General features: G+C 42.2%; 2 protein-coding genes across 5 annotated transcripts in view; one reads left to right on the top strand and one right to left on the bottom strand.

Moving 5' to 3' along the window:
• LOC110525789 (phosphatidylinositol 4-phosphate 5-kinase type-1 beta) overlaps positions 1-1795 on the top strand; it is a 111236-nt gene extending 109441 nt beyond the window's left edge. The window contains exon 15 of the mRNA XM_036979937.1: positions 537-1795. Coding sequence (XP_036835832.1) covers positions 537-539 — 3 coding nt within the window. The 3' untranslated portion in view covers positions 540-1795. The remainder of the gene's footprint in view (positions 1-536) is intronic.
• Positions 1796-1901: 106 nt separating this feature from the next.
• LOC110525788 (ceramide transfer protein) overlaps positions 1902-14138 on the bottom strand; it is a 40486-nt gene continuing 28249 nt past the window's right edge. For 3 of the 4 annotated variants that reach the window (XM_036979935.1, XM_036979933.1, XM_036979934.1), the window contains exons 8-18: positions 10054-10146; positions 9668-9754; positions 8749-8835; positions 8080-8157; positions 7262-7357; positions 6024-6156; positions 5828-5898; positions 5602-5730; positions 5343-5472; positions 3334-3470; positions 1905-3026 (exon numbers count right to left, since the gene is read on the bottom strand). In XM_036979935.1, coding sequence (XP_036835830.1) covers positions 3343-3470; positions 5343-5472; positions 5602-5730; positions 5828-5898; positions 6024-6156; positions 7262-7357; positions 8080-8157; positions 8749-8835; positions 9668-9754; positions 10054-10146 — 1032 coding nt within the window. In that variant the 3' untranslated portion in view covers positions 1905-3026; positions 3334-3342. Of the gene's footprint in view, positions 3027-3333; positions 3471-5342; positions 5473-5601; positions 5731-5827; positions 5899-6023; positions 6157-7261; positions 7358-8079; positions 8158-8748; positions 8836-9667; positions 9755-10053; positions 10147-14138 lie in introns of all 4 variants that reach the window. The other variant, XM_036979936.1, reaches the window with a different exon arrangement.

Consider the following 14138-nt stretch of genomic DNA (forward strand, 5'->3'; position numbering starts at 1 on the left):
AATACATTTGTGAACATTTCTAAAAACATCATTCCACTTTGACATTATGGGGTATTGTGTGTAGATCAGTGACACATCTCAATTCAATACATATCAGGCTGTAACAACACAATGTGGATAAAGTCAAGGGGTGTGATCACTTTCTGAAGGCACCTTATCCTGATTGCCAAGTCACTTTTACCCCTACCTACATACATATTACCTCAACTAACTCGTACCCCTGCACATTGACTTGACTGATCTGTTCCTAAATCAAATACCCTAATAATAATCAAATAATAGGTTTTCCTTGTATTCAGCCTCGTTATTTTTGTGTTTCTTTTTTAATTTAGAAAATGTCTCTTACTATCTCTGCATTAGTGGGAAAGGGCTCGTAAGTGAACACCTGTTGTATTCGGCGCATGTGACAAATCAAATTCGATTTGGCCCTCCAGGACTGAAGATGCCCACCCCTGCCTTAGGAACAGATATGTCAAGGGGATATGAGCTGTATTTGTAGTATTTACTCACACTGCACTTTCTCTCTTGTGTTTCAGTGAAAGGGGAAGCTTACAGACAACCATTTCCTCCACCATTTTACTTTTGTCAATCATCTGACAATCGCTACACTCCATTGGACAGGGCTCCTTTGACTCCACCCCCAGCGCTGCTAGATCCACTCTGTCACCAAAACAAAGGACTGGGATGCTCACATCTGATAGGCTGAAACAAGACACCAATGAAATCAGTGATTGACATCCATTGGAATTACATGACATTCCATAATTGTGATCAATTTCAGACCCAACTGCTTCTTAGAGTATGTCAGAGAAGTCCCTTTTTCTTTTTCTGGAATATTCCTTTTTCCATGGCCTATAAATTCATATATATATTTAGAAAAAGTATAGAAAAACATTTATTTGAATGTTTTAATTTTCCTACTGACCAGAAGTGACTCTTTAAAGTGATTTAAAAGTTATAGCACTTGCTTTGTAGTAGCTGGTTGGATGAACGTTTACAGTGACAACAGCATCTTGGCCGTTGCAAAAGTGTGATGGTGTCATGGAAAACAAGGCCCATCTGGACGAGCCTGGACTCATTATGCTGTAAATGGAACTGATACATTCTGAAACCACCAAGGCCAAACTCATTGGCTGCTATGTTGAAGGTAGCCAGCCAACCAACCATCTTGCTATGAAGTACTGTCGGATTGGAATGAAGTAAAGGAGCAGTTTGAAGGCCTGCTGTTGACCTGAGATAGGGTCAGTGTTTCCGGATCTCCAGCTCCATGGAGGGTGATATGCACTCGTTCCTGACAAAATGGCACTTTGGATGTTAGTTTTGAATACTGTATGTAAGAACTATTTTTCTTGAATGTTGGGTTTAAGTGATCACCAAACCTAAACACAGTTTTGGATCGGTGGAATATGCACATTTTTACATTAAGTACACCTATGTATGTCATTGCTAAGTACGTGGGTAGATGCACAGACAATGAAGGACTACGGTAGATTGTTTTTGATGCACAGACTAGTTTTATGTGGAAGGGGTGTCATGGCTGAGGATTTTCTGATACTGAACAAGCGTGTCCTCTTTATCGCTAAGCAGCAGTTGGTCTCCATTTTAGACTGAGAAGCTGGTACATGACCTCACCCTGAAGACCATATCAAACTGTCTCTCCGAATTCCATGATCACGCGTCGGTTTTGAGACCATAATTTATTACATAAATCTCAAATATACGGTTTGCTGAAGAGAAATATTTTAATCATTGAATGTAAAGACACTCCTAAAAGAAATAAAAATGCTTGACACTTGTCTCTCATTTCCTATTCATTCATGTAGAACGCAAGAGGTAATGAGGGACACATCCACACCAAACCCCTGCTCATTTGCTAGTGTAAAGTACAAATGCAAGTCAGCTCATTTCTGTAGTGTAGCGATTTTAATTTATCGAACATTGTCCAATTGCATTATTTAGTGCAAATAACACTTAAGAGGACTTAGAAATATACAAAGTGTGCCCATTCTTTATATAGAACATTCAAGACAAATGTATTCAGCTGATGTTTCCCCATGGATTCTGAGAAGCTGATTGGAAGATTCTGCCCTCAGCTTTACAGACTTTTTGATTGCACAATCTTGAGGTGTGAAATGTTTAGTCTCAATCTAAAAGCACATCTGGTCATATTATACTGTAGTAGATAGATGAGCTCTGTGGATTTTTCCTGGTGTCGAAAGCATCGTGTCGGGATGTGAAATGTCATGTAGAAACGGCCCTCCCAACAACATATATCAGCCATATAAGCTGTATGTGTATGTTACTTGGACAAAACAGTGAGGGAGGGGGCAACCAACACTTGATAGTGTTGCTGGGTCACATTCAACAGATTACTTCAATCTTATCCATCCATACTGTCAAATCAAAGAACATATGACAATACTTGTTCTTCCAATTCCAGGTTGCCTTAAGTCAATTCACATACACCGACCGGTAAACTAATTATCTCGGCCTCTGTATAATACATCACATCCATAGAGCTCCTTTACAGCTATAATGATCTACAAATATAGAGATTTTAGCCAAAAAAAGAGTGTACAAAGCTTTGGACTCCCTCCCCCCATCAGACCACAGGTCGTCACTAGAGGGAGAGGAGAAGGTTAGCCATACTTTGCCTCTACTCAGTTTCCTTCTTTGTAGTGAAAATTAACAGCATGAAAAGACTGTGATAATCAGTGATTAAAGCAAACTAAAAAGTATAGTCCGAAATTATTTACAAAACAATTTACAAAAAGATTGGTTCTGTCGTTTCAGAAATTCTTGAATTTATATACAAACACATCCATGGACAGTTTAACAATGTTTTTGTGGCTCAGGTGGCTAGCAACTACTGATGGATTAAAGCCCTAAATCAGTCTGATACGATTATTTCATCTGGAACATTCTGGATGATTTGTAAAGAAATTCCGGTTGACAGATGAATGGGTAATGTAGTCTGTGGGAGCCCATATCTCTTCAGGACAAAAAGGTGTTTCGCCTTCCAACACCTGAGAGAAGACAAGGAGAAAGAAAGTTACCAAAAAAAGGGAAAATCCACTCAACTATTTTATTTTAATGATTCATGGTGGTGACACTTCGCATCTTAAACGTGACATGCAACAGTGGACTAATGAGAAAAGAAATACAAAAAACATTTTTTGTTGTTGATTTTCCCTTTAAATATGGCACACAATGAAAGACAACCTCAACTGATTTATTCATTTGACATGTGTGGTAAAGAGTAATTCAATGTCTATGGTCTATATAGAAGGCTTGTGGCTGTGAGGATACGAGGGGGTTTGAGTTAGGTATTACCGGTGAGATTTAGAAGAGGATAGGTTTTCCGCTGGTCTTCTCCTGGACGTAGCCGGTGAAGCGTTTGAGGAACTTGGGGTATTCCCTCTTGGCCACGGCTCTGAGGACTGAGGCAGGGGCCCAGCCTCCAGGGTTCACTAAGGAAAAACAACCTCTCGGTCAATACATAGCTACAAACAGTAAGCCTGCATGGAGTGATAGAATCACTATATTCAACATTTACAGTGCCTTGCGAAAGTATTCGGCCCCCTTGAACTTTGCGACCTTTTGCCATATTTCAGGCTTCAAACATGAAGAATCAACAACAAGTGGGACACAATCATGAAGTGGAACGACATTTATTGGATATTTCAAACTTTTTTAACAAATCAGAAACTGAAAAATTGGAAAATTGGGCGTGCAAAATTATTTTATTATTTTACTTTCAGTGCAGCAAACTCTCTCCAGAAGTTCAGTGAGGATCTCTAAATGATCCAATGTTGACCTAAATGACTAATGATGATAAATACAATCCACCTGTGTGTAATCAAGTCTCCGTATAAATGCACCTGCACTGTGATAGTCTCAGAGGTCCGTTAAAAGCGCAGAGAGCATCATGAAGAACAAGGAACACACCAGGCAGGTCCGAGATACTGTTGTGAAGAAGTTTAAAGCCGGATTTGGATACAAAAAGATTTCCCAAGCTTTAAACATCCCAAGGAGCACTGTGCAAGCGATAATATTGAAATGGAAGGAGTATCAGACCACTGCAAATCTACCAAGACCTGGCCGTCCCTCTAAACTTTCAGCTCATACAAGGAGAAGACTGATCAGAGGCCCAAGAGGCCCATGATCACTCTGGATGAACTGCAGAGATCTACAGCTGAGGTGGGAGACTCTGTCCATAGGACAACAATCAGTCGTATATTGCACAAATCTGGCCTTTATGGAAGAGTGGCAAGAAGAAAGCCATTTCTTAAAGATATCCATAAAAAGTGTTGTTTAAAGTTTGCCACAAGCCACCTGGGAGACACACCAAACATGTGGAAGAAGGTGCTCTGGTCAGATGAAACCAAAATGTAACTTTTTGGCAACAATGCAAAACGTTATGTTTGGCGTAAAAGCAACACAGCTGAACACACCATCCCCACTGTCAAACATGGTGGTGGCAGCATCATGGTTTGGGCCTGCTTTTCTTCAGCAGGGACAGGGAAGATGGTTAAAATTGATGGGAAGATGGATGGAGCCAAATACAGGACCATTCTGGAAGAAAACCTGATGGAGTCTGCAAAAGACCTGAGACTGGGACAGAGATTTGTCTTCCAACAAGACAATGATCCAAAACATAAAGCAAAATCTACAATGGAATGGTTCAAAAATAAACATATCCAGGTGTTAGAATGGCCAAGTCAAAGTCCAGACCTGAATCCAATCGAGAATCTGTGGAAAGAACTGAAAACTGCTGTTCACAAATGCTCTCCATCCAGCCTCACTGAGCTCGAGCTGTTTTGCAAGGAGGAATGGGAAAACATTTCAGTCTCTCGATGTGCAAAACTGATAGAGACATACCCCAAGCGACTTACAGCTGTAATCGCAGCAAAAGGTGGCGCTAAAGTATTAACTTAAGGGGGCTGAATAATTTTGCACGCCCAATGTTTTTGATTTGTTAAAAAAGTTTGAAATATCCAATAAATGTCGTTCCACTTCATGATTGTGTCCCACTTGTTGTTGATTCTTCACAAAAAAATACAGTTTTATATCTTTATGTTTGAAGCCTGAAATGTGGCAAAAGGTCGCAAAGTTCAAGGGGGCCGAATACTTTCGCAAGGCACTGTAACTCTCATTCTCCATCCACACAAAGCTCTGCCATAAAAGCTCTATATACCAGAGCAGCTTAGCTGGGTTCCATTTGGTCAAATAAGGAACATAATGGAAGAAGATTTTTATATTGGTGGATAAAGTCAACTTGACCAGGCAAATAAGGACAACCATGTGGGGACATGAAAAAGATATTGAGCTGCTGTACTCACCGTTGGCCACATACGTGATCTTACAGAGGACGTTGTCCCTGCTGATCTCTTTGTTGCCCTCTGGAGGGCTCACCAGGGTCTGGCAGATCATGGCCACGTTGATTTTGGCACGGATACACCGGTTGGTGGGCTACACAACGAAAAGGTAAGAGGAGAGCGGAAGACACTTCTTTACCCCTTCCAATGCGACATCGATCCCTAGGATCAGATGTTAAGAACATGTATGACAACAATCCCTGGGTGTGTCTGTGGAACTCACCTGGGCGTTATCGTGATCTACAGAGAAGTTGCAGACCAGCCACGTGTCTGGGTCATTCTCATTGGTCGCCAGGATTTTCCTGATAGCTGATAGGTAGAGGACATCCCTCTGAGAGGCAGGCCATACTCTCTGAAACACAACCATTGGCTGTCAGTCAAAGGTGACCTGTCCAAAGACAACCCGCCTGACCGACTACGGTGAACCTGAAGAACCAGAGGTATATTACCTTGTGTGTCTGGTAGACTATAACAGCATTGTCTGAGAGCGTCTCCACCACGTTAAAGTTTTCAATGGTGGCTGGAAGAGAAATAGAGCAAGACAGGACAAAAACAAAAATTCAAGACGTTGTGTGCAAATTAAGAAAACAAAAAGATGCTTATCTATGAAGTTAACCTGATGATGAAAGAGGCAGATAGACTCACTCTCCCAGTCATTGCGTACGTCCGTGTCCCAGAAGTAGTGGCACAACTCGTGTCCGGTCACACCCTTCACTGCATGGGTGGCTTTCAGAGGGTCCAGAACGATGCCGTTCTCCTCCACCTCTCTCCTGTACACCTGAGATAGCACACAGTCACTGACAGTAGCCATGTTGGACCCATACACACTGACAGTAGCCATATTGGCCCCATACACACCGACAGTAGCCATATTGGCCCCATACACACCGACAGTAGCCATATTGGCCCCATACACACCGACAGTAGCCATATTGGCCCCATACACACCGACAGTAGCCATATTGGCCCCATACACACCGACAGTAGTCATATTGGCCCCATACACACCGACAGTAGTCATATTGGCCCCATACACACCGACAGTAGTCATATTGGCCCCATACACACCGACAGTAGCCATATTGGCCCCATACACACCGACAGTAGTCATATTGGCCCCATACACACCGACAGTAGTCATATTGGCCCCATACACACCGACAGTAGTCATATTGGCCCCATACACACCGACAGTAGTCATTATGGCCCCATACACACCGACAGTAGCCATATTGGCCCCATACACACCGACAGTAGCCATATTGGCCCCATACACACCGACAGTAGCCATATTGGCCCCATACACACCGACAGTAGCCATATTGGCCCCATACACACCGACAGTAGCCATATTGGGCCCCATACACACCGACAGTAGCCATATTGGGCCCCATACACACCGACAGTAGCCATATTGGGCCCCATACACACCGACAGTAGCCATATTGGGCCCCATACACACCGACAGTAGCCATATTGGGCCCCATACACACCGACAGTAGCCATATTGGCCCCATACACACCGACAGTAGCCATATTGGCCCCATACACACCGACAGTAGCCATATTGGCCCCATACACACCGACAGTAGCCATATTGGGCCCCATACACACCGACAGTAGCCATATTGGGCCCCATACACACCGACAGTAGCCATATTGGCCCCATACACACCGACAGTAGCCATATTGGCCCCATACACACCGACAGTAGCCATATTGGGCCCCATACACACCGACAGTAGCCATATTGGCCCCATACACACACATCACTGTTCACAGTATGAGTGAGCGGGTAGGTAGTCTTCTATACTATCCATGCAGGGGGCAGTGTGTATAGTCTGTAGGTAGAGTCTAAACACGCTGGCTAGCCCCATCCTCACCTTCATCTCGCCCTCCTCCACCACCAGCTGCCAGTTGGCGTCGCCACCCATGTCCTGCAGGGAGTAGGTCATGTGATTCTGAACCACGTCCTCCACCTGAGACAGACAGTCAGACGTCAGATGTAGCGGGCCTGCAGTCACTGCGGTGTAGCAGTCTCTGCCTGAACTACATGCCACTATTAGAGAGACAGTATCACCGGGAGGGAGAAGAAGACAAGGTACAGGACATACAGACAGCACACTTGATGCTCACATTGCTGGGGTCCATGCCTGATCATGCAGTGAATGAGGGAGCGAGGGAGGAAGAGGGGGCGAGGGAGGGGTAACTACAGGAATCCAGTCGTGCATTGCATCCGCTGAGCTCAGATGGTGGTCAGGGGGCGTGGCCGTAGCTCTACATGCTAGACACAATTCAATCCATATCATTGTGTTATGTCGAGTCGATGACGAGGCCCTTTCTCAACGTTTTCATGAATCGAAGCTGCCCTGTAGCTCAACCTGCCTACACTGATAACAGATGTCTTCTAATCATTTTGCAAAAGGAATGAACATGGACTCGTCAAGGACAGCCCTGGACAGTGTGAAGACAGATCTCGGGGGTGGGGGTGGGGGGGGAAACACACTAAAGTGCATCAGAAAGATGGAACAGAGACAACGAGTTGAAGAACAGGTCATCAGTCAGTGTTGAAGCTATGTAGACAGTACAGTGTGTATTAGAGCTCCTAGTCATTCCCATGCAGCCAGTCTCAGTCAGTAGAGGGCAGTGTGCATCCCCAGGGGGCTGGTGACACGCTAGCGGTGCTCAACACATACAGTACCTGTGTGCTGAATCTGTGAACATCATCTGAGGCACTGACTAATTCAACAGAGGACAGGGAGGAAGAGTAGCTATGGGGCTACGCAGCAGAGGAAGAGGGGGAGGAGCGGAGAGAAAGTGTGATGGGAGAGAGAGAGAACAGAGGAAAGGAGAGAGGGGAGAAAGAAAGAGGAGAGAAATAAAGAGGTGAGGAGGGGGAGAAAGAGGGGAGAAAAAACATCCAGGGAATGAGACTCAGGATGCCGCCACACGTGAAAGACGAGCAGAGAGGGTTTATACCACCCTTCACTACATGAGAGGGTTACCCAAAACAAAACAGACTAAATCAATACGAGAGGTCAATAGAAACCCAGCGTAAAACAACATGGCTGGAGAGCAGAGGAAATCCCACACAAACACCACCAGAGAAAGGCCCAGTAAGAATACCCATGTTGGAAAACGTATCAAACCAACACACACACACACACACACACACCTCAGATGTCTCTATGTGGCCTACAGACGAGAAGACCACAATAACCATGTACTGGCAGGCCTGTTACAGTGAAACAGCTTCATAGTGAGAGGGAAGAACGTCAGAGACAAACCATATCAACTGAACAGACTCTTGACTGTGCTAAATGCACTGGTGACACGCTGTCATATTTAGTTGGTCTGTGTGTGTGAGTACCTGTTTGGCAAAGCGGTGTGTCCCGATGACGGAGTATGCGTCTCCAGGGGGGACGGGGGTCAGTCTGGGTATCCTCACCTTCTCTGACTGACACGGAGGAGGAACACACAACCAGACATCAACACCACATTAATCTCAGGTTGTCCAATTTCAAATAAAATTTACACCCAAAAAATATAAAAAATTAAATTAAATGTAAAAAAAATATATATAAAATGATATATATATATATATATAAAATGATATATATATATATATATATATATATATATATAAAATGATATATATATATATATATAAAATGATATATATATATATATAAAATGATATATATATATATATATATATATAAAATGATATATATATATATATATATAAAATGATATATATATATATATATATATAAAATGATATATATATATATATATATATAAAATGATATATATATATATAAAATTATATATATATATATATATATATATAAAATGATATATATATATATAAAATGATATATATATATATATATATAAAATGATATATATATATATATATATATAAAATGATATATATATATATATATATATATATATATATATATATAGATATATATATATAGATATATATATATATATATATATATATATATATATATATATATATATATATATATATATATATATATATAAAATTATATAATCTATATAAAAATCTATATAAAATTATAGTATAATCTATATAAAATTATAATAAAAGATTTATTATAAAATAAAAAATTGCTCATATCTCTAGGTCCAACATCTACATGCTAGATCTGAAAGGAAAGGATTTCTCTGCAGTAGGAAAGGTGGACAAACCCACCATATTGCTTTTCCCTCTAGAGGCTGCTCAGATCTACACAGAATGTAGAAGTGTACCCTACCTGTTCCTCTATCTTGTCTTGTCTGTCCAGGGCAGCTTCCACCGCATCAAAGAACTCCTCCTCATTGATGAGGCTGTTAGGACCCTCCTGTAGAAACACCACAGTCACACAGACGTACTGCTTCCAGGTCAGGATGTAGCATCTAGTAGCCAAATCAATCTCATGCAACAGGAATCAATGCCCCGCAATCTGACGGAGAAATACCCACTATGACTATTACAATGTCAAAGCCATGAGCCGCAATATGTCCATTTTCTAGTCTAGTATCTATACTGATGAGCCAGTGGTAAAACATGACTAAGATCACTCATGTGGTTCCAGTATACATCATCACTACAGGTGGAAGTGTCAGAGTGTCGTCAGTTTGAAATGTTTGGAATTATTACCTCGTAGTCGGGGCCTCCGTAGTGAGATTTCTTCTTCAGTTCACTCAAGGCCGACTTGTAGGCATCCTCCACCCTCCTCCTCTTCTCCAGCTCCTGAACGCGCACACACACACACACACACACACACACCACACGCGTCAACTGGAAGGAACACTGTTCTTGTAGAGCATGCATTTATGGTAGGATCTCACGCTAGTTTAAAATGAAACATAAAAAGGTAGTTATCAAGCTGGTTAAAAAGCCCATAATCAACCACAGTTGTCATGCCAACAAGCCTGTACTTTCAGGGGATGAACAGAAAATAAGAGTTGCTGGAGATAATCTTACACTGATCTTAAAACAGTTAAGACTACAGTAGGTCTAGTTCACAAAAGAGTTGTCAATCCTGACCCCGTTGGTGTGTGTGTGTTCTCTCTGTACATCAGCACACTGTGATACAGGCCTACATACCAGCCAGCCAGCCAGCCAGCCAGCAGATGCCTGGGAGTTTATTTCTGCTCAAACTGGTTTAACCTCCAGTCTCAAGCTCCACCACAGGCAAATAAAACTGACTCAAGACAAGAGAGTCTCGCCTTTGTCTGGCAACCCCTGAGACGAGCTCACTGTGCCCCATCTATGTGTACTAAACCTGGCCGACCGGCCTGAGAACCTGTCACAAGGAGTGTGGAGAGAGAGAGAGAGAGAGAGAGAGAGAGGAGCGCAAAGTGTTACGAGATGGACCACGACAGTACTGGTTCATCTCTACCCCAGGTCCATTACATACTGTACTGACTAAGGATAGAAAGAACGTGTACCTTCGGAATGAAGATCTCCACCTCGAAACGAACAGATCTGTCAAACTAGTGAATAAACCATTGTCATACACTACCTAACAATTGCAAATACAAACTCCAAATATTGACTAGAATAGTGGAGGGAAGGAGAAAACTGAAGTAGAGCAGTTAGTTCTGGTTCTAGGTTCCATTTCGAGTGTTTTCCAATCCACTGTGGAGTGTAGTAACCATAGCAGAGACCTAGGCCCACACCTACTGTAAAGAAGAAGCTGCATGTCTGTAGTGGGATCCATCTCCGGCCGTCGTATTTCAGGAAGTCGGCCCCCAAGCGTAACGAGGGCTTCCAGGAAGACAGACTGTACCAAGACGTCCGAGCAGTCATCCTACTACGAAGTCCAGTCTGTGTGTTGGTGTGTGTCCCGTCCTGTGACGCTCTCTCCCTGATCCACATAGGTTACTCTCAAGGCACACACCCGGCCACGCTAGTGTCAATCCGGTAGCATCAGCCAACTGCAGCCTGTTCCTACCTTTTTTGGGGGTTGGGCAACTTGCCTTGGGAATAAGATGGAAGAACTGGTTTTTCGACAGCTGAGCAGGGTGAGGATGTGGAGCTTTGTCATGCGTCTGGGCGGATACCAACAGACTGCAGTATCTACAAACTCCAATCTAAATTCTTAATCCATTCATATCCCCATTAAAACCTTTCTTTACAGAAATGCAGCCAGGGCTCCAGACTAACGTTTTCCACTGGTGGCGTTGGTGCTACAAACTATCTCAGTTAAATGGCACCAGCACATGATTTGGTCGCAGCGCGCCGATACTGACCTGAGTCGCAGCGCGCCGATAATGACCTGAGTCGCATAACGTACCTGCATTCCGTACAGAACCAGGCTAGTAATGACTAGCCACATTTCGAGTTAACATGCCCTCGCCGTGCTCGACATTCAGGTAAATTTGCCAGTAGCACATTGGACCAATGCCAATTGAAAGCTACCGGCCCGAATGACAAGAATACGTTATCTTTCATTTGTGGGCTGAACAAGTAGCCTAAAGCCTATAATGACCTACCATCCATACACAAATAATTGTTTTATTATGACAATATCATATTTACATTGATTGTCTGGAGGGAAGAAATTAAACTGTTGCGCCATCTTAAAAAGGTTGTTACTTGTTAGAGATTCTGAACAGTCACTACAGTTGTAGGGCCCTATAAAATCACTACAGTTGTAGGGCCCTATAAAATCACTACAGTTGTAGGGCCCTATAAAATCACTACAGTTGTAGGGCCCTATAAAATCACTACAGTTGTAGGGCCCTATAAAATCACTACAGTTGTAGGGCCCTATAAAATCACTACAGTTGTAGGGCCCTATAAAATCACTACAGTTGTAGGGCCCTATAAAATCACTACAGTTGTAGGGACCTATAAAATCACTACAGTTGTAGGGCCCTATAAAATCACTACAGTTGTAGGGCCCTATAAAATCACCAGTTGTAGGGACCTATAAAATCACTACAGTTGTAGGGCCCTATAAAATCACTACAGTTGTAGGGCCCTATAAAATCACTACAGTTGTAGGGCCCTATAAAATCACTACAGTTGTAGGGCCCTATAAAATCACTACAGTTGTAGGGCCCTATAAAATCACTACAGTTGTAGGGCCCTATAAAAATCACTACAGTTGTAGGGCCCTATAAAATCACTACAGTTGTAGGGCCCTATAAAATCACTACAGTTGTAGGGCCCTATAAAATCACTACAGTTGTAGGGCCCTATAAAATCACTACAGTTGTAGGGCCCTATAAAATCACTACAGTTGTAGGGACCTATAAAATCACTACAGTTGTAGGGACCTATAAAATCACTACAGTTGTAGGGCCCTATAAAATCACTACAGTTGTAGGGCCCTATAAAATCACTACAGTTGTAGGGACCTATAAAATCACTACAGTTGTAGGGCCCTATAAAATCACTACAGTTGTAGGGCCCTATAAAATCACTACAGTTGTAGGGCCCTATAAAATCACTACAGTTGTAGGGCCCTATAAAATCACTACAGTTGTAGGGCCCTATAAAATCACTACAGTTGTAGGGCCCTATAAAATCACTACAGTTGTAGGGACCTATAAAATCACTACAGTTGTAGGGCCCTACAAAATCACTACAGTTGTAGGGCCTATAAAATCACTACAGTTGTAGGGCCCTATAAAATCACTACAGTTGTAGGGCCTATAAAATCACTACAGTTGTAGGGCCCTATAAAATCACTACAGTTGTAGGGCCCTATAAAATCACTACAGTTGTAGGGCCCTATAAAATCACTACAGTTGTAGGGCCCTATAAAATCACTACAGTTGTAGGGCCCTATAAAATCACTACAGTTGTAGGGACCTATAAAATCACTACAGTTGTAGGGACCTATAAAATCACTACAGTTGTAGGGCCCTATAAAATCACTACAGTTGTAGGGACCTATAAAATCACTACAGTTGTAGGGACCTATAAAATCACTACAGTTGTAGGGCCCTATAAAATCACTACAGTTGTAGGGCCCTATAAAATCACTACAGTTGTAGGGCCCTATAAAATCACTACAGTTGTAGGGCCCTATAAAATCACTACAGTTGTAGGGACCTATAAAATCACTACAGTTGTAGGGCCCTATAAAATCACTACAGTTGTAGGGCCCTATAAAATCACTACAGTTGTAGGGCCCTATAAAATCACTACAGTTGTAGGGCCCTATAAAATCACTAGTTGTAGGGCCCTATAAAATCACCAGTTGTAGGGACCTATAAAATCACCAGTTGTAGGGCCCTATAAAATCACTACAGTTGTAGGGCCCTATAAAATCACTACAGTTGTAGGGCCCTATAAAATCACCAGTTGTAGGGACCTATAAAATCACCAGTTGTAGGGCCCTATAAAATCACTACAGTTGTAGGGCCCTATAAAATCACTACAGTTGTAGGGCCCTATAAAATCACTACAGTTGTAGGGACCTATAAAATCACTACAGATCATTAATAATAATAAATAATAAATAATATAACATTTTAATTTTAAGCCCTTTAAATTGAGCGCCTAGGAAGATACCATTATGTTTGGCTACTAGTGTTTTGTACTGTACAATGTATAATGTAGGCTACATGTGATGGCAGAGTTTACTAAACAAATGCCCCGTGATTGATACAAATCACCATGATATCATTCACTTTGCAGGCAACATTTAACTGAGAAAACCTTAAGAAATATTCATTCAAACAGGGCATGATGACCGAATTTGACTTTTTGAATACCTGGTCTGC

Source organism: Oncorhynchus mykiss, chromosome 6, assembly GCF_013265735.2.
Source record: "Oncorhynchus mykiss isolate Arlee chromosome 6, USDA_OmykA_1.1, whole genome shotgun sequence".
NCBI classification, from domain to species: domain Eukaryota; kingdom Metazoa; phylum Chordata; class Actinopteri; order Salmoniformes; family Salmonidae; genus Oncorhynchus; species Oncorhynchus mykiss.